Source organism: Pteronotus mesoamericanus, unplaced genomic scaffold (genome assembly GCF_021234165.1).
Source record: "Pteronotus mesoamericanus isolate MK-2021 breed Mesoamerican mustached bat unplaced genomic scaffold, CSHL_Meso_final contig_33, whole genome shotgun sequence".
In the NCBI taxonomy this organism is placed as follows: Eukaryota; Metazoa; Chordata; class Mammalia; order Chiroptera; family Mormoopidae; genus Pteronotus; species Pteronotus mesoamericanus.
Genome location: NW_026555135.1, coordinates 4,295,036 through 4,317,954, shown reverse-complemented (window position 1 = coordinate 4,317,954; position 22,919 = coordinate 4,295,036). Strand labels below are relative to the sequence as shown.

The window sequence follows — 22,919 nt, the reverse complement described above, 5'->3', positions numbered from 1 at the left end:
GCACATACCTTGACAAGCTGAGCGGAGGCTAAATCTCAGTCTCCACTAACCCTCCACCCCCAACAGAGGGCCTTAGTGCCGTGCGCAAAAGGTGCGACTAACCATGGTGGCCTTGTCTCCATATGAATGTACTGGTACATTGAATATAAACCAGGGATAAAACATCACCAGAAGCCTTATTTGAAACAGCATCATTTAATACTGTCACCAACAGAGAGGCAATTTAATGCTGAAATATAGCCTAGATTATAGCAGATTAGATAAATATACATAATTCTACTATCTTCTAGAAAAATTATTGTGGCATTGGAAAATCAAATGGAAAAAGTGAATAAGCAGACATGAGATCACCTAGAAGTGGTTAGTTCCTTGAACAGATTCAGGACAACCTATGTTTATTAAATAATTGCTAGCAGAACAAACATCTATACCAAAATGAAACTAGGAAACCATATAATTACCTTGAATAGTTTATCGGCTGGTAACACTGATAAATGACCCAGCAATATTAAAAGTATGAAAATGCTTGACAATAAACAATACCCAATCAGTACATTAAACAGAAATTGATAACAGCTATTTCTTAAAATAGACTAATGTATTAATAGGTATTAAACATTTTAGCTCTACAAAGAGCCAAAAAGAAACTCGGACTACCTTGAAAAGGAAAAAACGTTGAACTTTTCCTTTTGAAAAAAAAAGTGCACATGACTATGGTATAGCTTGTTAGTTTCTTTGCAACTACTATATGGCACATTTTAAATGGCATGAGAAAAAATGGTCTAAAGAGCCCAACTTTCTGGAAGTCAACTCAAAAGATGAATGCTACTAACATTTTTGGACTTTACGGTATGGGATGGAATTCCCTTTATAACAAAAACAAAATCATGTAGTTTTTTCCAAAGGTTTAGGCACTTCGCAGCAGACTGCTGCCAATCTAGTAAAACTGATATAAAGAAATAATTTTATAGTGTAAATATTTAAACACTAATCATATGATTACATTCACCATAGAAATGAGAGGTTTTAAGTGTATAAAATATTTCATTCCAACAAATACACATTGAATCACCTTGCGGAGGGCAGTCAGGAGTACTACTGGTTTGCCACTATGGAGCTCACTTGCTGAAGGTCTCCCAGAACCAGAGTGAACCGTGGAGGCTTTGCCGGTCTTTTTCTTTTTGTACATTTAAACAACACTTAGAATGTAAAAATCATTCTTACTTTGCAGCCCATTCTACTGCAGACTGGATCTGGCCTGGGGGCTGTAGTCTGCCTATCCGCGGTCTACAGCCAGTTGGTATCACAGAACATTTTTGTCATTTTCTTTTGGGTATATATATATATATATTTTACGATTTGCCTAATGAATGTACCCTGCTGCAACCTTAGAGTTACTTCTGTAAACTCGACTTAAAAGTGATGATCTGCAGATCTAACTTGCCATAATGCCATGTTTCAGAATGTTTATGACAATTTGGTGAACATTCAAATTACCAATGACTAAATCTAGTTTAAATATTAACACTGTGTTCTTTAAAGCACACAAGGAGGAGGTTTTGTTAATGAGGGTCGAAAGGAACTGTGAGCAAAGTGTGACGTGTGGTTGGTGGTATAATGTTGCCAGCTGCTGAGCTAAGCAGAGTGGGGCGATTTTAAGTCATATGCATGCCTGTAATTGAAGTTCTTCAGTTAGGTTTTAGGGTTTTCTAGTAGGAAATATTCCTGTGATCATTTTCCACATTAGCTACAAATCAAAACAGGTAGTACCTTGCTGAATTTAATGAAAAATGAAGGTCTTGTGAAACGATACTAGATATTTAAAGTGTATTAAAACGGGGGTCAGTCCTGCTTCTTCAAAATGGCTGAATGTGCATGAACAGCAGAAATTCTGCAGTTAATAATTCTGTTTAAATTCTTTAGTGACGCCCTCTCCTTAGCTGCTCTGATGGCTTACTAGGGAAAGGGCTGATGTTTGATGAAATTTGTTACCCCTTATGTTTTCCGCTTTTCACTCAATGACATCAATCAAGGTTTCATTACTCAAGATGATAGTTCATGGTCCGAAGCCAGAGTTTTATCTTCAGTTTGATTTTCAAGTGAAGCAGTATCTACATCTGGGTCTAGGTCACTTCCAAATAAGATAAAAGACTGAAGCATTAATTACTAACCATAAATTTAGTACTGCTGTTCTTTAATTTTCTGTTTTCCAGATTTAAGGAACCCCGTTAACTCTTTTAATCTATCTACAAAACGTACAGAATTTAGTAGATTACATCTTTGTAAACAAAAATAAAACATTTATCTTTCTTCCATGGCTGATCCCTCCAAAATTTGGAAACTTTGAATATTCTTATTTTTATGGCAAGATAGTTATTTGAGTGTGTCCAAAAAGAGTTTCTCCTTGTAATAGGACACAACAGGAAGCACTGGTTATATTACGAAGGCTTTGACTAGAACGTTGTATTTGAGAAGATATGCATAGAATAAGATATGACTAGTTTTAAGGAAGTAAGTTCGACTTAGAAGGAGCCAGTGCTTACAACGCTCTCTTGGAAAACCAGCCTGGCACCCTTGCAGGGTTCCCGGCCTCACAGGTTGGGGAGGAAGGCCACTTCCTGGCAGGCCCAAAAAGCTCAGAGTGTTCTGGGAACCCTGAGAAGGAGGGATTCATCTACATCTGCCGATACTGCAAGGGAAGCCTGATGGTGAGTCCTTGGCTTGGCTTCTGAGGCTTGAGGCTTTAAAATGTCCAATCTGAGATTCCTGATAAAAGTCCAAGCAAAACAAGGTTAAAAGGCCTATGTCATTAATGATTATTTTTGTTGCATTTAAACAATTAGGCCAAGTGTGATGAGACTAGACTTGTTTTGCAAACAAAAATAGTCTTTCCCTAACTGTCTTTGATGAAAATGAGGGTGAGTATAGAGAGAAATTTTGTTTCAGTGGAAAACTAGATTCTAGTCCTGTTCGTTCTCTCTGATATACTTTCACCTGTTTGTAAGCTGGATCCTGCTGTCTTGTGCATTTTTTCAGTGATGAACATTTCCAATTTTCTCCCACTCCTGACTGGTATCACTGAGAACTAAAACTGCCCTTTTCCTGAAGCCATGCAAGCTGAAGCTGGATGACTTGCCATACTTTAAAGGGGCTATCACTACGACAGCTCATGGCTCTCAGAAAGTTCACAAGAACATGGCTCTTTAAGCTTCAGGAAATAAGCATGACTGAGACTATGTCTGCCCTTACTCCACTGCCTATAGACACTTCAAGACCAACTTCTAGGGATCCTTTTGACTGCCCCCAGGACTCGAAAACTGAGTTTATAATCTACTGTAACAATTAAGCTTTGTTTTTCCTTTTGTTTCTCCGAAAATCTATGTCTTTTCCTTCACAGATCTCTTACCTCCCAACTTGTAACACACCTCTCTCCATAGCCACCAATTCAGCTTCTGGTTAAACTCTGTGGGAGGTTTTAGACAGGTGCCAGAAAGGCGGGGCAGAATATACCACTGTGGCAAAAGAATTATTTTGAGCTAAAGGCACCTGGGAATTAGCAGATGCAAGAAGAAGCCTCTTTCTGCCCCCACCCCCGAAGTCCCTTTATCTGCCTAAAAGTAGAGACTCACAAAAGAACTCAGCCGTCGTAAGTCCTTTTCCTGGGAGTTTCGTACTGCACCTGAACAGACGCTGTCACGAAACTATCATCTCCTCCACCTGTTCTCCTTAAGGCCTTTCCTAAAAGTCATTTGTTTTCCCATAAGTGCCCTCTGTCCCTGGCCCTTTTCCTTATTAAGCTCCCATTCTGCCTCCTTGAGTCACATTTTTCTCTGCACTCCCATGTAAGTGTGTGAATAAAAGTCTGCCTTTTCCATTGCTAACCTGTCACTTGTTAGGCCCCCAACTACTGATAAAAAAAATTCTCAGGCTCCCAACCACTGACTCTAAGAGGACAGAGGAGAGAGTTTCCCTCTCTGACACGAGAAATTAGGTCCGCTGGCAGGCTCACACAAACCTCAGCAATAAAGAAAGAAGTCTCCTTACTCTCAAAGGAAGTGCCACGGTTTAAAAAACAGCATTGAATTTTTTCAGTCAGAGGGGTCATGACCATTGTTTTTCTTCTTCGTTTTACAGCTCCTCCAAAGACCACTTCCAGCCAAATTTTAGTCATTATTTCCAAATGTTTACAGCATAGTGAACAAGCTGTAATTCTAGACACTAAAAAACAAATTATCAAACCAATTATACTATGGCATTGATATGATGTAAAATGTAGACCAAGGTAGATCTGCAAATCGCCATATAGTTGCAAATTCCAATGATAACTGATTCTCTTTGAAATTTCAGTTTTACACAAATGTTTATCCATTAGCACCTCACAAAACCACAGGGTTAAATGAATGTCTCTGTCATGTAAATGTGGAATTGAGAGCTAAACTGTAAACTGCAAAAGATGATTGTTTTCAAGAATAAACTAATATGGAACCCTTAAAACTCTCAAGAAAATAAAGTAGTGTATTAAACATTTTTAGGGACATTGGCTAAATTCGGAAGGTGTTTGCATTAAAATGGAACTTCGTTTTGGCAGGCATTTGAGGGCTTTCATGCTTTGTGTACCGGAAATTTTTGGTCTTTTGATTTTCTTTGACTCAGCCCTCCTCTAAAGTATAAGAAAAATCCTCTTAGTGGAAGGAAAGCCCAGATTAACAGTCCTGGAAATTTTGCAATAAGGTTAAACCATAATATTTGATCGAATTCTGCTAAACCACATACTACTGTTTGGGTTTCTCATTTGTAGATTATTCAAAAATGAATGTTTCTCCTGTTGATGATCGATTTATATAATATCACAAGGATCAAAGAGATCACTTCAGGTGGTGGCAATGTTCGTGAATGTACCAAGGTGGGGAGGAGTGGGTAGAATGACCAATCTGACTAACACAACCACCTTTCACCTAGTTTTTCCTTTAAAAAAAAAAGTCTAACTGCTTTAAATTTTCTGGAGCGAAAAGGGCAACACAGGAAGGACACTAAAATGTGCAAGTAAATTGCCTCTTTCACATCCTCATAAAGTATTAATGTTTTCTAAAATATAATTTACTATAGGGCACACAGATGAGCATCTTTTACATCAGGTGATATGCAAACAAACCATTATTTGCTTAGCAGGAAGCAGGGTTTATTGTTTTGTTTTTGTTTTTTTCTTTGTATACTCTAGTTAACAGGAAGTCCTCCAAGAAAATAAAGGGAAGGGAAAGGGGTAGTAATCCAACCCTATAATGCCCACCCAGAATCCTAGAAGAAAAAAAATAAAACCATTGAAATAAAGGTGATTTAGCAATATCCTAAAGATTAGCAGTATTTCCAAAATACCTGCTGTGGCACAAATACAAAGTCTTAAGTGTGCTAATACTTAGGCTGCTAAAAAGAGAGCCACATGGGGCAAAAACTTGGAAAATGAAAGAGACTGGATTTAGTCTCTGCTTCTTGCTCAATACCTGTAAAATGTTTGATCCTGTTTTCATGATGGAAACAAAGGTCTTTGAAAAATTGGCCAGCCAGTGGTACAAGTCACCCAGTGGTACTCATACTGCTCAGGTGAGGTGCTTAGACAACTTTATTTAACAAGTGGTGGCTGAACTGCTCATTCAACAAACTAAAGAGCCTCTGTCAGGATGTGCTCTCTATACACTTAATCTGACTCTACTACTGTAGAACCTCAGTTTCCCAATGTTTAGCAGCACTATGATTAAGGATGTGCCTGTTTCTATATATAGATTCTTTAAGCAGAAGTATATCTTGAGTGCAAAGGACAATGGTGCGAAACAAATGGTGTAAAAATGTAAAATGGCTGATAACCTAGGTAGCTGCATATGAAATGTAGCCAGGAGTCAGAATCTCGTGGTAAAAGAAAGAACAGTCTTGTGGGCTGTGTTGGAACTGTTTAGTTTCATGTTTTCCTAAGGCACGACCACAGTTCTTTTACATTTATGTTTTGGCAAGTGCTTTTCTCTCTGGAGGATCATAGAAGTAGGGGGAAGTATCTGTCTAATGGCATGTTAGCATGCTAAGGTAAGGAAAATACTATTTGGACTAAAACTAAGGCAAGTAGGTGAAAAAAACAAAATTTGTACTGGTTTTAAAACTGTACTAAGGCTACTTGCTGAATGCTGGAGGGGTGACAGACGTATTTCATACCTTTGCATAAGAAAAAAATGAGCCTCCATTTGAAGCTCATAACAACAATCTGCATCTTATAATAATGTATAAGCAAGAAGAGTCATAAAATTGCTAATGGCATACAGCTACAAATACGGTGATACATGAGCAAAGGGGTCAAACCAGGTTTTTAAACCCGGGCAGGTATTGTGTTCGTGAAAATTGACACAGTTTGTTATACATTCAAATCCAAATTAGCGCTAGCTGCCTTACAGTGAGATTTCACTGCCGTTTTCAGCACTTTAACTTTCGGGAGCTCTGTTACAAGTTCAAGTAAGTTAGAGCTGTTCCCAACCCTTAAATCTATTTCCTTCAAAAAATGAAGGAGCAGGTATTCTAAATAAAAAGCTTTATGTAAATAGGATCCTGATCATTTAGCTCTAGATAACCCAACATATTTTCTCTGAAAACTGGAAAGTATTGCATAATTTAAAAAGTCAGAGTATAAAGACATTCATTGGTAACTTCAAATAAGTTATGCCAGGCTGGAATATGGGCAGACCAGACCACCAATCATGTTTGCCTCGCCATAAATATAGTACAATGTAAAGATCTGCAAAGATTGAAGGAAACAGAACAACCACCTTTAAGTGTCTGGAGAGACAACATTCTACACAGGTGTTCTCATAGCCTCTATAAAGGTTGCAAGATGACCCCTCCACTCTGATTGGCTGTGATGTGGCCACACACAGACAAGCCAGAGCTGGGATGTGACAACCCAGTGGCAGATTTGAGCTCGCTTATGACACACTCGGATTAGCACAGAGGCAGACAATGAAAAACTACCAAATCCCACTGATCGCTCTTTAAACAAAACAAAACAAAAAAACTTTGGAAAACCAACTGTCATGAGGTTACTTACTTGGACAAAAATACAAATCAAGGCTGACACAGCTAAGTGCTAGCTCATAGCTGGCCTTCTGGATATGGGGTTTTGCCAATATAGCTGATTTCATTATTTAAAACCAAATATTAAGAAAGTATAATTCACATGCAACTGTTGTCAAAAAAAGAGGAAATGGTAAGTTTCCTATTATCAGCACAAACTGTTAACCTGTTAAGAAAAGCCCAATTTTTCTAGCATTCAAGTATATATAGACATACAATGTCTGTTTCTTTTTAAACATCTTAGGGTGAGGGTGGGGGTGAGGAGGACGAAGGAGACAATGACACAAGCTAAACATCCAACAAGCGCCATCCCTCACTCTCCGTGGGGCTGACAGCGTTAGTCAGAGTCACTCCTTAGCTGCAATGGTCATGATAAATTTGAGCATGTAGATCTTTAAGGATCTCCTTATTCCTTTGGCCAGGCCTACGGCAGGTGTTTTTTTGTTTTCTTAGTGGAATAATTTATCTGTGCTTCCTGAGAGGTTCCAACAGGATCACTGGCCAGATTCCGAAGAGAAACTGTTTGGAAACAAGTCAGGACAAAATGAAATAAGATAAAAGTGTTCCATATTATCCCTGAAAAAATGAGAAAGAATCCATGGGCTATGCCTCTAGTGCTTGGTAGGTTTGCTAGTGATTGTCTTGGTGGAAGTACCTGAGCATAGCATATTTTTTCAGGTTTGCACTAGATTTCAGAAACTATGTTTACTTAATTTATTAAACTGTATTAAGCATCTATTTGTCAACCACAGAGCTGGGCATTGAAATAATCTCAGATCCTTAAAACAACTGTGCAAGGTAGCTATTAACAGGTCCATTTTATTGTTGAAGAAACTAAGGCTTAAAGAGGACTGCCCAAGGTCAAAGAGCATTAAGTGGAAGAATTAAGGTTCAAGAGTACCTGGTTCTGAAATCTGTACTCACTCCCCTACTTCTTCAACCCATCCCTTTCTTCCACTCCATCCCGTCTTCCCAATATCCCTTCTCTCCCAACACCCGCCCCCCCACACCTAACCCCTATGAAGTGGACTTACCTTCACTTTTGGCCTGCATCTCAGGTAAAGTGTTCTTGTATATATACTGAAAGAAAAGGGGAGGAGAAAGTTGCTCATACTGATTTTTAACCCATGCAAACTGGCATACTGACAAATTTAACCATAGTGTCTATGTATATACAAAGAACAAGCAACATTGGTATATCTTTTGTTCTTTTAGCAAACATACATATATTTAATCCTCACCTAAGGACATGTTTCTATTAATTTTAGAGAGAGGAAGGGAGGGGTGAGAGAGAGAGAGAAACATCAGAGTGAGAGAAAAACATTGACTGGTTGCCTCCTGAATGTGCTCCAACAGGGGCTCGAACCCATAACCTAGGCATGTGCCCTGACTGGGAATTGAACCAGCAACCCTCCAGTGCATGGAATGATGCTCCAACAGAGTCATGCAACCAGGACTTAGTAACCTACTCTGCACACAGCACTTGGCAAGATGCTAAGGGAGACAGAGAAAGGATCCGCTCTCAGACTATGACCTCAGGATGTTTTCAGCTTAGGAGGGGGCATTTCATTCATACTTCATAGGATTCATATCATGATTGCTGGTTTCCTCTTCGAAGATATATGATAGTAAGGATTAGAGTATTCTTAGAATATTCTGGAAATGGTTATATCAGCTCTACAGGATTACAACAGAGGTATAAAATAAACAGAAAGATAACAGAGTTTTTTTTCATAGTATCCTTTAAAATGAGTCATCTCTGAAAATATCAGATTCTAATATCAGTGCATAAAACGGAGGTAAATTTAAATCTACCTGTGAAAAATTCATTAAACTGTCCATAGCATACAGCATAGTTTTGTGTATAGTACACTAATTAAATGTATTTGAATAGTAATATACAGTGTAACATGTGAATATGCAAGACATAATGTTATAGTATGAAAATTTTTCTCTTTTAAATAAGAGAAAAAAAGGTAAAACAGCATGTACAGTTGAATTTGTGTAATTTCATGTGGCTATAATGTCACTCTACCCAAAACCAGAACTGTAAGGAGGAGCTTCAATATTATGAAGAACACTCTACTGTCTTAAAATATAACCCCTCTGACTGTTTTTCAGATGTCAATCTCTAAAAGAAAGCTGCCATCTTTCCCTTTCCTTTAGGAAAGTATCTTGCACTGCAGTGGAGAAGCCTGGATTCCAACCCTTGCTGTTACCTCCATCCCTCCCAACAGTACCTACAGCAGTGGAGCAAGCACTGGTCCAGAGCTTTCTACACATTTAATTCTTAAACAACCACAGCAGGTGGGCATTATTAGTCCTGTTTTGCATATGACAAATGGTCTCAGAAAGGTCAAATATTCCATGCAAGGTGCCACAGCTAGTAAATGCTAGAAATGGAACCTGAACTCTGGTTCTGTCTAGACATAAACCAATATATTGTACTCTGACTGGCCAGTGACCTTGAGCAAGTAGCTTCTCTGGGTCTCAGTTTGCTTTACCATCAAATGAAGAAGTTATATTAGATGATTTCCAAGGCTTCCTAGACTGGTTTGGGGTGACAGAAAACTCTGGGCTCAAATCCAGGCAATGACACTAAGGTCGTGTATGAGGTGCCTGGCTGCCCTGACCTTGTCTTTCCTCAAGTCTAAAATAATACCTGCCGTACATGATTGTCGTAAGGATTAAAGCAGGTAATATATATCGAGTGCCTAACCCAGAGGAGGTTATGAGCTTAAAATTCAAACTTTTTATTAGGGAACATTTCAAACATAAATAAAAGTATCTATCACATAAAGTTGTTAAAAATCTTCTTAAATTCGCAGCATCTATAATGATGTTTCCTTTTACATCCCTGATACTGGTTATTTATGGTGTTCCTCTTTTCTTGTTTAATGTTACCAGATATGTCAGTTATTAAGTTATTGTATCTCAGCTCCAAATCCACCCTTCTATATTCTGTTTGTTAGGCAGGAGCTGAGAATACAAAGCACATTTTTGCATTGACAAATGCTCCCTGACAGGCTCTTCTAATAGAGGGCATTCAAGAGAGACTGCAAAGCTGGAGGAGAAAGAAAGGACTTCTTCCTTCCTGCTTGATTTGCTTTTTTTAAGGTATTTTAATTTTTTTATCCACATCCGAGGACATTTCTTTTTTCATTGCTTTAGAGAGAGAGGAAGGGAGAGAGAGAAACATCAATGTGAGAAGGAAACATTGACTGGTTGCCTCCTGCACACACCTGGACTAGGACACAACCTAGGAATGTGTCCTGACCAGAACTGAACCCACCACCCTTTGGTTACGGAACGATGCTCCAACCAACTGAGCCACAGAGGCCAGGATGTTCCTGTATTATTTTCATTGGAGCGGGGGGAGGGGGGGGCTGTTGGCTTGTGGTTCTTGCGAACAGCATCCTGACAGCACTCTGTCACTGGGGCAGCAGCTCTTTGTTCCTGTGGCAGCAGTGCCCTTCTTCAGAGGCCTGGGTTCCCTCCCAGAGAGGACTCTCCTCTGAACTCAGATACCAGCACCAGCTAAGCAGTGCCTCCTCTTCAGACTTCAGTTTGGAGACCCTAAAATCTTCAATACTCCCTCCCTCATAGGATCTATGTCCTTTCTATTTAAATCTGTGACTTTGACCAATAGAGTATGGTGAAAGCTACACCATATGAACTCTGAAACTAGGTTATAAAAGGCACTGCTGCTTTCTCCTGGTTCTCTTGAGACCTTCCCTCTGGGAGAAGCCATCTGCCAGGTATGAAGGCTGATTACACTGTGGATGAAGAGACCATGTGCAGGCAGCTCTAGTTTATAGCCACAGCTTCTAGATGACAGCCAGTATCAAATGACACCGCATCTTAAGTCAGTCATCTTGTACATCTAACCTAGCTGGACCCTACAGATGAATGCAGCCTGAGCTGACATCTGACACCAGCCCTATGAGAGACTCCATATGAGGATTGCCTAGCTGAGCCCTTCTGAATTCAAGACCCACAACAAACTAGTTTATTTTAAACTGATAAGTTTGGGGTTGTTGTAACTAAAATACGCAACCCCCAACCTTTTTTTGTGGAACTCCAATTAATCTCACTTTATCTTTCATCTCTCTTAACCTCAACTCCATATTTTTGCCTCTGTTGCATGTAAGTAATTTTTCCTGATCTTCCACTTTACTAGTTCTCTCTTCAATTGAGTTTAATCTGCTATTATTCATGTACATTGAGTTTTGCATTTTGGTCACTACCATTTTCATTTCTAGAGATTCTATTTGGTTACTTAAAAAGTTTGTTTGAAAAAGTTTATTTTTCCTTGAACTTATTTTTGTTTGATTTATTTCTTCAAGCATAGGAATTAACATCATTTTAATAATCACTGATAATTCTAATTATAATATTTTTGCAGGTATCTTTCTATTATACTACTTCTTCTGGGTTCTTGCTCATGGTGTCTTATTTCCTTGTGTGCTTGGTTATTTCTGACTGTGCACTAATTACTTTTCTTAGAAATTACTTTTGAAAGTTTGAACACTGTGAGAAAAATAAAAGTCCTTCTTCAGAAAGCTTTGGTGTTTGCTTTTGCCAGACACCATGTATTGGGGGAATAATACAGGTCTAAGACAACCTTCACCCAAGTTCATGGCATGAGGTTCTCCAGTTCACTTAGGTAGATGGGCTGCAAATCTTTGTAAGGGATGGGTGATGGCCATGGCTTCTTTCTTTTTCTTGCTCTGCTCCATGCCAAAACAATTTACTTTGCAGTCAGTTGAGGATGGAGTATAAAGTGAGCTTATTCCTGGTTCACCCAGCTTGATGCGAGGAGGTCTTCCATTACTCTCTTCCTTGGGCTACTTCCTTTCTTTTGGTTAGCCCTAGGCCTTGACTTCTGCCCACTTTGTTCCATGAAGCCATAAAATCAAACAACTGACAAAAATTCTGCTGGGCCCTGACTGGTGTGGCTCAGTGAACTGAGTACCAGCCTGCAAACCAAAAGGTCACCGGTTTGATTCATAATTAGAAACTCTTGTTATTTAATTCTGACATTCAAATGATCTCAGCTTTCTTTGGCCAATGGGTCAAAGTTTGCTTTCAGTTTTCATAAGAAGACAGAGCTAGGTAATATATGCATGTCTAAACACATGTATAAATACACATTTATAATACATACAACACATCTATATCTAACCTTTTCTATATCTGAGTGTGTGTACATATGTATATACAGGGTGGGGCAAAAGTAGGTTTACAGTTGTTCAAATGGAAAATAATAATTAATAAATAACAATTATATGTATACATGTCACACATTCACCAGTTTATATCAATACTTTAAATTCTAATCTTACCCCCTCAGAGTTCCTTATCACTTTTTCTCTTTCATATTTGTAAGTCCCTTCTGAGACTGGAGAAAACAGGCTTTTGTCATCCTCGATATATTCACTTACTGTTTAATTAATTTATTTCCCATCTCCAGCCACTTCCTCCATCTACCTCCTCCAGACCCCTTCTCCTCGTCACCCTGCTTCCTTGCCCTACACAGAGGCCCCTTTCCCATCACCACCGAATTTTCTTGCCAGCTCAGCATGCTGCTGCCACTGACCCCTTCTCCTCATTCCCTAGCCCTTGGACATTGAATGCTACTATGTCTGCACAACACTTCTTCCCCCTCAGTGCCCTACTTCCTTGAAGGGTTTCCACATCAGAAGGGGAGAGGAAAAAGTGAAAGGAAGGTGGAAAAGGAAAGGGGAAAGTGGGAAACCCTAGTCTTTTAAAATAGAATATAATGAGTATAATTTCACCTCCTGTTGAGTATTCATTTTAGGCTGTATTATAATGTGACAATTCCCTTGGGACTTCTTGGGCAGTGTTAAGGTGCTAGGTTTTTAATTCTTGGGATTGCTTTATAGTTATTCTTGTTTTTGCTTTTCTATCATGTCAATTTCCACAAGCATTTTCTCCCATATCCTTTCTCTTTTAATATAGATATTTCTCATATGCTATGGGCTGAGAATCCAAATAATCAACGCAGTAAAAAGTTGCAAAAAGTGAAATAAATATGCTTAGAATCAGAGTTTAAAGAGCTCTTCCACAATTAACAACCTTGAGCTGTTCACAGCATGAATTCAGTGATTCCTATTGGGCTGCACAGATGTTTTATTTATATAATTCTCAGGTAGCTAAATTTTTGTTCATTCAGGTTGCCTAAAAGTTCATCTCCAGATAGGTGAGATGCAAATGTTATTTTGAAGAAGTGTTCTAAAAATTTTACTTAAATCAGAATTCCACCATCTTTTCATTCCATGACCTTATCAAGATCATGTCCCTGTATGGTCCAGTTAAATATTTCTTAATCTAGATTATAAAATCAATTAGGGAATGCAAATTGAGTGATCATATCAATAGTAATATAGAAGAACCAGTTTTATCAATTAATTGATAAAATCAGCCAGGCTGCTTAAGTCAATTTTCACATTGGCTCAAAGAAACAATTTCTTCCCCTTTCTACAAATATTTCAGTTCTCTCAATTCTTGAGAAGAATTTGAGATTAAACATAGCCTGATCCCCTGGTAAAGAGATCAATATGAACACATTTATTCATTAAATCATTTAACAATATATACGGAGTGCTTACTACACGAAAGGCATTGTTCTACGACATTTGGGAATGTAGCAGTGAATAAGATAGAGTCCCAGTTGCTCTCAAGGAACTTACAGACTAGCTGGGGGAGGTAAACAATTAAATAAATGTGTAACTGGTTAAAAATGCTTTAAAGAAAAATACAGCCCAATAAGGGGAGAAAGAGTGATATGGAAGTACTGCTTGGATGGGGTGATCAGAGAGAATTCTGATTCCATATTTGCTGTTAACGGCCGACCTCCAATAGACTCTTCTTTAGGGGAGCAAGGAAAGAAAAGTGGCAACCAATGTATTTAAATTAAGCAGGGAACTTCAGATACTTACACTTTTCCAGGCCCCTATTCAGGGGATCTGGATGCTTTTTCTTTTCTCCCTAAGTTTATTCTTTAATGCTGATCAATAAGAAATGGAAATATTTATATCATTCTTGCATTAAAATGTAGATCATGTGTCAGAGGTTAGTTAGTACAACTGTCTCACTTAAGGGATAAGACAACTGAGCTTCAGAGGTTAAGGGACTTGCATAAGGTCACCCAGTGACAGAGGCAAAGCTGGAACGTAAGTTCCTGATTCTGTCTCCAACATCCTATTTGAAGAATATAAAAAACAAAACAAAACAAAACAAACACTCAAATACTAGGTTTAAAAAGTCTATTGCCTACCTGAAAAGGATGTGAAGATAAGAACCAAGGCCAGTTAAAATATGCCACCATGCATGAAACTGTGTGGTAACAGCTATGATAGGTGGTACCTTCTTTCTAAAGTTCCTGTGAGGAGAGGGGAGAAAATCACCATGTTATTATTATTTTTTATATTTAATAGTTAATGCTGACAGTCTTAGGGCATTCTGAAATACCATTTGCAAATATGGCAATTATTTAATTTCCTCATCTGCTGTACTGTTTTCCAAAGTGTTATTTTGAGGAATAGTACTCCTAGCAAAGAGTTCCATGAAGAAAGGACTCTATGGTCAAAATAAATGTGGAAAATAGTACATAGTTTATTGCCCTCTTGAAGATCTGTGATGCATATTAACAGATTAAAAATGGAAAAGTCCTACCATAACTAAATGAGTTTACCTTCATCTTTTTTTCCCCAGGTAACCTACTTGTCCATGGAACCCTATATTTAGGTATTATCTTATTAACGCTGTAACCACTGGTCTGCTTAGCTATTCATGCACTTAAGGAACTAGATGTATGCTTTTCCTATGCCCCGATACAGCCTTTGTCTTAGAAGTGCATCACATAGTCTATAAAGTCCTTTTGTATCTATTATTTTACTTCACAGTAAATCCCTGGGGTGGCTATTATTAGCTTTGCCTTACTGATTAAGAGTCTAAATTCAGAGATTAATTGAATTGTTTAAGTCACACTGCTAGTGGCACAGCCAAGTCTAAAATTCTAGATCTTCTGATTAAGTGTATACCATATTGCAATTCTCTTTTATTATAGAGGAAAATCAACGTGATACACCAAGTTATTTATCTAGATATGCCCAAGAATTTTTGAGACAATTACCATCTCTAAGAATCTACTTTGTTTCTTAGTGGCTCTCACCCACAGGATGATGACTTACTTACCTTAGCAGTGTAAAAGCTCTAATGGGGTTTCTGATAGGTATTTCTGATTCAGAACCATTCAATTAGATTTCAGTTTTCTAAGCAAGTTGTATTATGTTTGCTTATGTACCTTAAAGTCTACATTTACTTATCTAACTTTATATTATGAAAACTTTCAAATGTGCAAAAGTAGGCAAAATAATAATGTACCCACTACCCAGCTTCAACAATTATAACTTAGGGCCAATATTGTATCATCTAAATTCTTGGCCACTTCTCCCGATCACCCAATATTATATTGTAGCAAATCCCAGATATTGTATCATTTTACCTTTAAGTATTTTATATGAATCTCTTAATAATTAAAGCCTCTTTAAAAATAGCCCTGGGTGGTGTGGCTCAGTTGATTCCTGGTTCGATTCCCAGTCAGAGCACATGCCTGGGTAGCGGGCCATGTCCCCTGTAGGGGTGTGTGAGAAGCAACCACACATTGGTTTTTCTCTCCCTCTATTTCTCCCTCCCTTCCTCTCTCTCTAAAAATAAAGAAAATCTTCTCTGAAAAAACTCTTTAAAAAGTTTTTAATCAAAATACAATTTTTATACCTAAAATGTTAACAATAATGCCTTCATATCATCAAATATTCAATTACCAAAGTTTCAATCATCTCAAACTTTAAAAGAAAATATCATTGCTAGACTTCCGGCCACGATAGAGGCATAGGTAGATATACTTCGCCTCCTCGCACAACCAAAAGGACAACAAATTTAAAAACAAAAAACAATCAGAACTGTCAGAAAAATAAAACTGTATGGAAGTCCGAAAACCAAGGAGTTAAAGAAGAAACACTCAGACTAGTAGGAAGTACAGAGAGGACACACAGTGGCTGGAGGACTGGGCAGGCAAGACGGTGGCTGGCAGTCGCACATTAGTATGCAAATAAGCTGGGAGGAACAACAAGGGAGCGAGACAGACCACACAACCCAGGGTTCCAATGCCAGAAAAGAAAGCTTCAAAACGTCTGGCTGTAAAAACCTGTGGGGGTTGTGGTGGCAGGTGAAACTCAGCCTCACAAGAGTTTTTTTGGAGACCCACAGGGTTCTAGAATGTACACAAACCCAGGAATAAGCACCAGAAGGGCCCAACTTGCTTGTGGCAGCAGCGGAAGTGACTGAAAACCAGCGGAGAGCTGAGCAAGTGGCACTGTTCCCTCTCTTCCTCTCCCCCACATGCAGCACAACAATGCAGAGACATGAGTTGCCCTGCCATGGCGAATACCTAAGGCTCCACCCCTTACAATGTAACAGATGTGCTGAGACAAAGAAATATGGCCCAAATGAAAGAAACGATCAAAACTCAAAAAAAGAAAACAAAAAACAAAAACAAAAAAACCTAAGTGACAAAGAGATAACCAACCTATGAGATGCAGATGTGCTGGTAACCAGGATGCTCACAGAAATGGTTGAGTATGGTTGCCAAATAGAGGAAAAAGTGAAGGTTATGCAAAGTGAAATAAAGAAAAATATACAGGGAACCAACAGTGAAGGGAAGGAAACTGGGACTCAAATAAACGATTTGGAGAAGGTAAAAATTAACATTCAATCGGAACAGAATGGAGAAACAAGAATTCAAAAAAATGAGGAGAGGCTTAGGAACCTCTGGGACAACTTTAAACATTCCAACATCAGAATCATAGGGGCACCAGAAAGAGAAGAGGAAGAATAAGAAATTGAAAACTTACTTAAAAAAATAATGAAGGAGAACTTCCCCAGTCTGGCCAAGGAAATAGACTTCCAGGAAGTCTAGGAAGCTGAGAGAGTCCCAAAGACGTTGGACCCAAGGAAGCACACCCCAAGGCACCTCATAATCACATTACCCAAGATTAAAGATAAGGAGAGAATCTTAAAAGCAGCAAGACACAAAGGAGAAAGTTACCTACAAAGGAGTTCCCATAAGACTATCAGCTGATTTGTCAAAAGAAACCTCGCAGGCAAGAAGGGGCTGGAGAGAAGTATTCCAAGTCATGAAAGCCAAGGACCTACATCCAAGGTTACTCTATCCAGCAAGGCTGTCATTTAGGATGGAAGGGCAGAGAAAGTGCTGCCCAGATAAGGTCAAGTTAAAGGAGTTCATCATCACCAAGCCCTTATTATAGGAAATGATAAAGGGACTTGTCTAAGAAAAAGAAGATCAAAACTATGAGCAGTAAAATGACAACAAACTTACAACTATCAACAACTGAACCTAAAAAAAAAACAACCCCAAAACAAACTAAGCAAATAACTAGAACAGCAACAGAAACACAGAAATGGTGATCACAGGAGGGTTATCAGTGGGGAGGGTGAGGGGACAGAAAGGGAAAAAAGGTACAGGGAATAGGAAGCATAAATGGTAGGCACAAAATAGACAGAGGGAGGTTAAGAATAGCATAGGAAATGGAGACGCCAAAGAACTCGCATGTATAACTGAACAAAGGGAGAGGAGGAATGCTGGTGGGAGGGGGTGTTCAGGGCAAAGGGGAATAAAAGGGAGAGAAAAAATGGGACAACTGTAATAGCAGAATCAGTAAAATATACGTTAAATAAAGAAAATGCTATTTAAGAACAGAAAAAAAATCATTGCTAACTCATTCCAACGTTTTAAAAAATATATTTTATTTATTTATATACTTTTAGAAAGAGGAAAAGGGAGGAAGAAAGGGAGGGAAACATGGATGTGCGAGAGAAATATCGATCGGTTGCCTCTCACATGCCCTCAGCCAGGGCACCTGGTCTGCAACTCAGGCGTGTGCCCTGACTGGGATCAAATAAGTGACCTATCAGTTCACAGGCCAGTGTTCAATCCGCTGAGCCAAACAATTTAGGGCTCAAAATTTTTTTTTTAATAATTCATTTGTTTGAATCAAAATCCAAAAAAGGTCAACACAGTATATTTGGTTGATATATCTCTTAAGTGTCTTTTAATCTATATGTTCCTTCTTTTTTCTCCCCTCTGCAGTTTATTTGCTGAAAAAACCAGGTCATCCATCCTGTGTATTTCCCACTGTCTGAATTTTGCTGACTGCCTCTTTCTGGTGCTGTTCAATACAGCCCTTTGTCCTCTGTGCTTACACAAAACCATTAATTCACAGACTTTTGAATTGGAAGGACCCACTATTTTAATTTATTTAACATGTTCATTGTAATGGAAACTGAGGCCCAGGATGATAGTGTTTTAGTAACAGACTAGAGTTCAGAGACTCAAGATGCAAACTCCAGTCAATATATAACTGCTGACAAGATGAAACAAAGGGAACACGTGCCTTTCTTAGAAAATAACATTAAGCGTATTTAAGTACAAAATTATATACATGTATTTCATATCCTTATTTCAAATCATACTAATTTCTACAGTAAAGCAAATTGAGCAGATTTCAAAGGCCCAGTCAACATTTAATTAAAAATCCCTAAAGATGTTACAAAATATCCTTAGGTCTAAATTTTTAAGTAATTTATACATGTTTTGCTAGATTTTAACTTTGTTGTAATGTACGTATCTTTTTAATTTCAACAATGACAAAAATTCACTTCAGGGCACTAATAATTCTATAAGTCTATGAAGCTCTGCTTAATAGATTGCTCCCAAAAATATTTCTCAAAGATTGAAAATATATCTTACCTCAGTGAATCACAAAAGATGTTATCTACGTTCCATAATAAAAATCCCAATAAAAATATACCCAAGGATGTATAACCCAGTCCTCTAAGCCATGGATAAACCCTGTGAGAAAATAAAAAAGTACAATGAAATTTTGTCAAGTCATGTCACGATCAAAGCCTGAAGTTATCACTTTCATGAGAAAGGAAAGGTTTTGTTGTTGTTGTTGTTTGTTTTCCAAGTAGACAAATGAAATATAATGAGCATTCTAGAAACACATATATCCGTCTAACAATGTAATATATGATTAAATTGACAGTTCAAATCAATGGGGAAAATAAGGCTTATTCAACAAATAAGGTGCATGGACCACTATTACTTGAAATAAAACAAATATAGGGCCCTATTTCACACATTATACAAGAAATATTCAGGTGAGTTAAAAATCAGTATGTAGAATCTAAGAAGTTTTAGGAGAAAATACAAACTACTATTTTTCTTACCCTGAAGTATAATATTCAATCCCAAACACTATAAAGTAAAATATTGACAATATGACTATATTAAACATTTAAGACTATATAGTAATATACGTATAAAAAAAGTTAAAGAACAAGTAATAGAATGGGAAAGTATTTGCCACACATCTAAAAAAGGGTTAATAGCTGTTGTTTTTTTTTCAGGGAAAAAAATTCTACAATCTTTAATCAGTAAATGGATAAAGAATACCAAAAAGTCATTTAAAGCTTTTTCTTTTAAATAATAGAAATAGGCAAGAAATATACAAAACAGGTTTAGTTTCAACAAATAATAAAGGAACAATTAAAATAACACATCATTGTCACAATCAGATTAAAATGTGTAATATCAAGTATTGGCAACTCTGAAAGGAACTGGGTATTTATTCACAGACTCTTTTTATCTTAAAGCAGTCCCTTTAGCATATCTTGAAAAGTTGGTTTGGTGGAGGTGTATTCTTTTAGCCTTCTTTTGTCTGGGAAACTCCTTATTTCGCCTTCCATTTTAACTGAGCGCCTTGCTGGGTGGAGCAATCTTGGTTGCAGGCCTCTGTTTTTCATGACTTGGAATATTTCTTGCCACTCCCTTCTGGCTTGCACTGTTTTTGTTGAGAAGTCAGCTGCTAGCTGTATTGTGGCTCCTTTGTATGTTATTACCTATTTCTCTCTTGCTGCCATTATGATTTTCTGTTTGTCTTTGATATTTGCCATTTTAATGATGATGTGTCTTGGAGTGGGCCTCATTGGGTTCCTCTTGAATGGGACCCTCTATGCTTCCTGGAATTGTGTGACTTTTTCTCTCCTCCAATTATGAAAGTTTTCCAACATTACTTTTTCAAACAGGTTCTCTATTGCTTCCTCATCCTCTTCGTCTCCTGGTATCTCTATTATACAGATATTATTATGTTTCAGGTTGTCCTGCATTTCCCAAAACGCCTCTTCATTCTTTCTGAGTCTTTTTTCATTTTTTTGCTCTTTCTGGGAGTTTTTTTCTACCTTGTCCTCCAGCTCGCTGATTTGATCCTCAGCTTCATCAAGCCTGCTTTTGATTCCTTCTACTGTGTTCTTCAATTCAGAAATTGTATTCTCCATTTCCTCTTGTCTCTTGTTGATAGTTTCTATGTCCTTTTTTCATGCTGATGTAGTTTGCAGTGGGTTCCTTGTAGTTTCTCTGTAGTTTCTGGTAATTCCCTCTGAGCTCACTGAGCTCATTGAGCTTCCTTAGAACTGTTGTTTTGAACTCAATATTTGATAGTTTACTTGCCTCTATTTCATTTAATTCTCTTTCTGGGGATTCCTCCTTTCCCTTCAACTGGGAGGTATTTCTTTATCTTCCCATTATTTGTGAGACTCTTCCTTTTTGCTCTGCTTCTTCAATTGATCTGTCTTGATTTCCTGACTTTGTGGTGTGAACTCCTATGGTAGGTGACTGTTGTTTTACTTTCTGGATCTGCCTCTGATGATGTCAGATGTCACCCCTGTCTGACCTTAGGCGGTCTGTTTGAGACTTCCACGAATCTACTGTCTGTGGCTGTCTCCTTCAGCTGTTAATCTAGTCACTCTGCACGCCGAGAAAGGAAAGGTTTTTGTTAGTATTAAATGAAAACCTATTTATTAAATTCTCTATTATATTTAGCCATTAAAAGGTAACGAGAGAGAATATGCCTCCAAGACTTGGCCAGGTTTATCAAGAGGGTAATTTGAAAGCCCCTGGTGACTTTATCAGTCCCATGGAAGTGCAAGGGGGGTGGTGAAGCAGAATGAACATTGAGTCACCTGTTCTGTGTCGGGCACTAGTAAGTCAGATAAGACACCACACACACACAAATGAGTAAAATCTTCAAATAAACTCTGTGAGGCAGGTAGTATTCTTTTCATTTCACTGATGAGAAAACTGAAGCTGGGTGAGTTACTCACAATATTAGCAGCAGCTTATACATATATTTTATAGCTGCATTGAAGTTTCATTGACTTACATTAAAATGCATATATTTAAAGTGCACATTTGATGAGTATACCCATATGTACCCATGGAACCAACATTAAGCTCCGGATAATAAATATATCCATCACCTCCAAAAGCTGAGCTTGCATTTCTTTTACAATGTGACATAAGTGGAATAATATAGTATATCCGCTTTACTGTGTAGTTTTTTCCACAAGACATAATTATTTTTAAATTCATCCATGTAGTTATGTGTATCAATACTTCAGTTCCTTTTATTACTGAGTTGTACCCTACTATATAGATATACCATAATTTATTTGTCCAAATATTGGTAGACATTTGTGTTGTTTCCAGTTTTTTTGCTATGACAAATAAAGCACCTACAACCATACAGAAATGTCTTTCTATGCACATATGCTTTCATTTTTCTTGGGTAAAAGCTAGGAGAGGAAGGGATAGCTTGTAAAGCAGGTGAAAGTTAAACTTTCCACGACATCGCTAAACTGTTTTCCTGATTGTATCATTTTACACCCCTACCAGCTGTGTATGAGTGTTTGTGGTTCTACACCCTCACCAACACTTGTTATAACATCAGTCTTTTTAGTTGTTCTAGTAGGTGTATGGTGGTATCTCATGCTGGTTTTCATTTGCAATTCCTTAATGACTAATGTTATTGAGTACTATTTCATGTGCTTATTTGTCATCCATATATCTTTGTTATTGAATCTTTGCCAATTTAAAAATTGTTTGCATTATTATTGCATTGTAAGAGTTCTTTATGTATTCTAAATATAAATCTTTTGCTGGATATATATTTTGCAAATATTTTCTCCAACTCTGTGACCCATCTTCCATTTTCTTAACAGTGTCTTTTGAAGAACAAAAGTTTGTTATTTTGATGAAGTTCAATTTATCAATATTTTCATTAGTTTGCCTTTTGTGTCCTATTTAGTAACTCTTTGCTTAACCAAGCCTACAAAGACTTCTATATTTTCTAGAAGCTTTATACTTTTAGCTTTTACATTTAGCAATATGATTCACTTCTAGTAATTTTTTTTAACTTTTAGAGAGGGGGGAAGGGAGAAAGAGAGGGACAGAAACATCAATGTGCAAGAGATAGATTGATTGGATGCCTCTCGCATGCCCCCAACCTGGGGACTTGGCCCACAACCCAGGCATGTGCCCTGACTGGGAATCAAACTGGCAACCTTTTGGTTTGCAGGCCAGTGCCTAATCCACTGAGCCACACCAGCCAGGGCCACTTCTAGTAAATTTTTGTAATGGTGTGAGTTTAAGTTCACTTTTAAATAAGAATATCAAGCTATTCAGCACAATTTGAAAAAGATTAACTTTTCTGCACAGAATCACCTTAGAAAGCTTATTTAAAATCAGGTCAGTATGGATGCATGGGTCTGTTTTTGGATGTTCCATTGATCTATATTTCATTCTTACTAGCAATATCACATTGACTTAATGTATCACAGAGTGAAACAAGCAGTACAAGTCTTCTAAC

The 22,919-nt window shown here is 37.8% G+C and overlaps 1 protein-coding gene across 1 annotated transcript in view; it reads right to left on the bottom strand.

Moving 5' to 3' along the window:
• Nucleotides 1-305: 305 nt before the first annotated feature.
• The window catches only part of ACER3 (alkaline ceramidase 3), a 120,099-nt gene continuing 97,485 nt past the window's right edge, over nt 306-22,919 (bottom strand). The window contains exons 8-11 of the mRNA XM_054576304.1: nt 18,962-19,063; nt 14,408-14,512; nt 8,142-8,187; nt 306-7,626 (exon numbers count right to left, since the gene is read on the bottom strand). Of these exons, the coding sequence (XP_054432279.1) occupies nt 7,570-7,626; nt 8,142-8,187; nt 14,408-14,512; nt 18,962-19,063 (310 nt within the window). The 3' untranslated portion in view covers nt 306-7,569. The remainder of the gene's footprint in view (nt 7,627-8,141; nt 8,188-14,407; nt 14,513-18,961; nt 19,064-22,919) is intronic.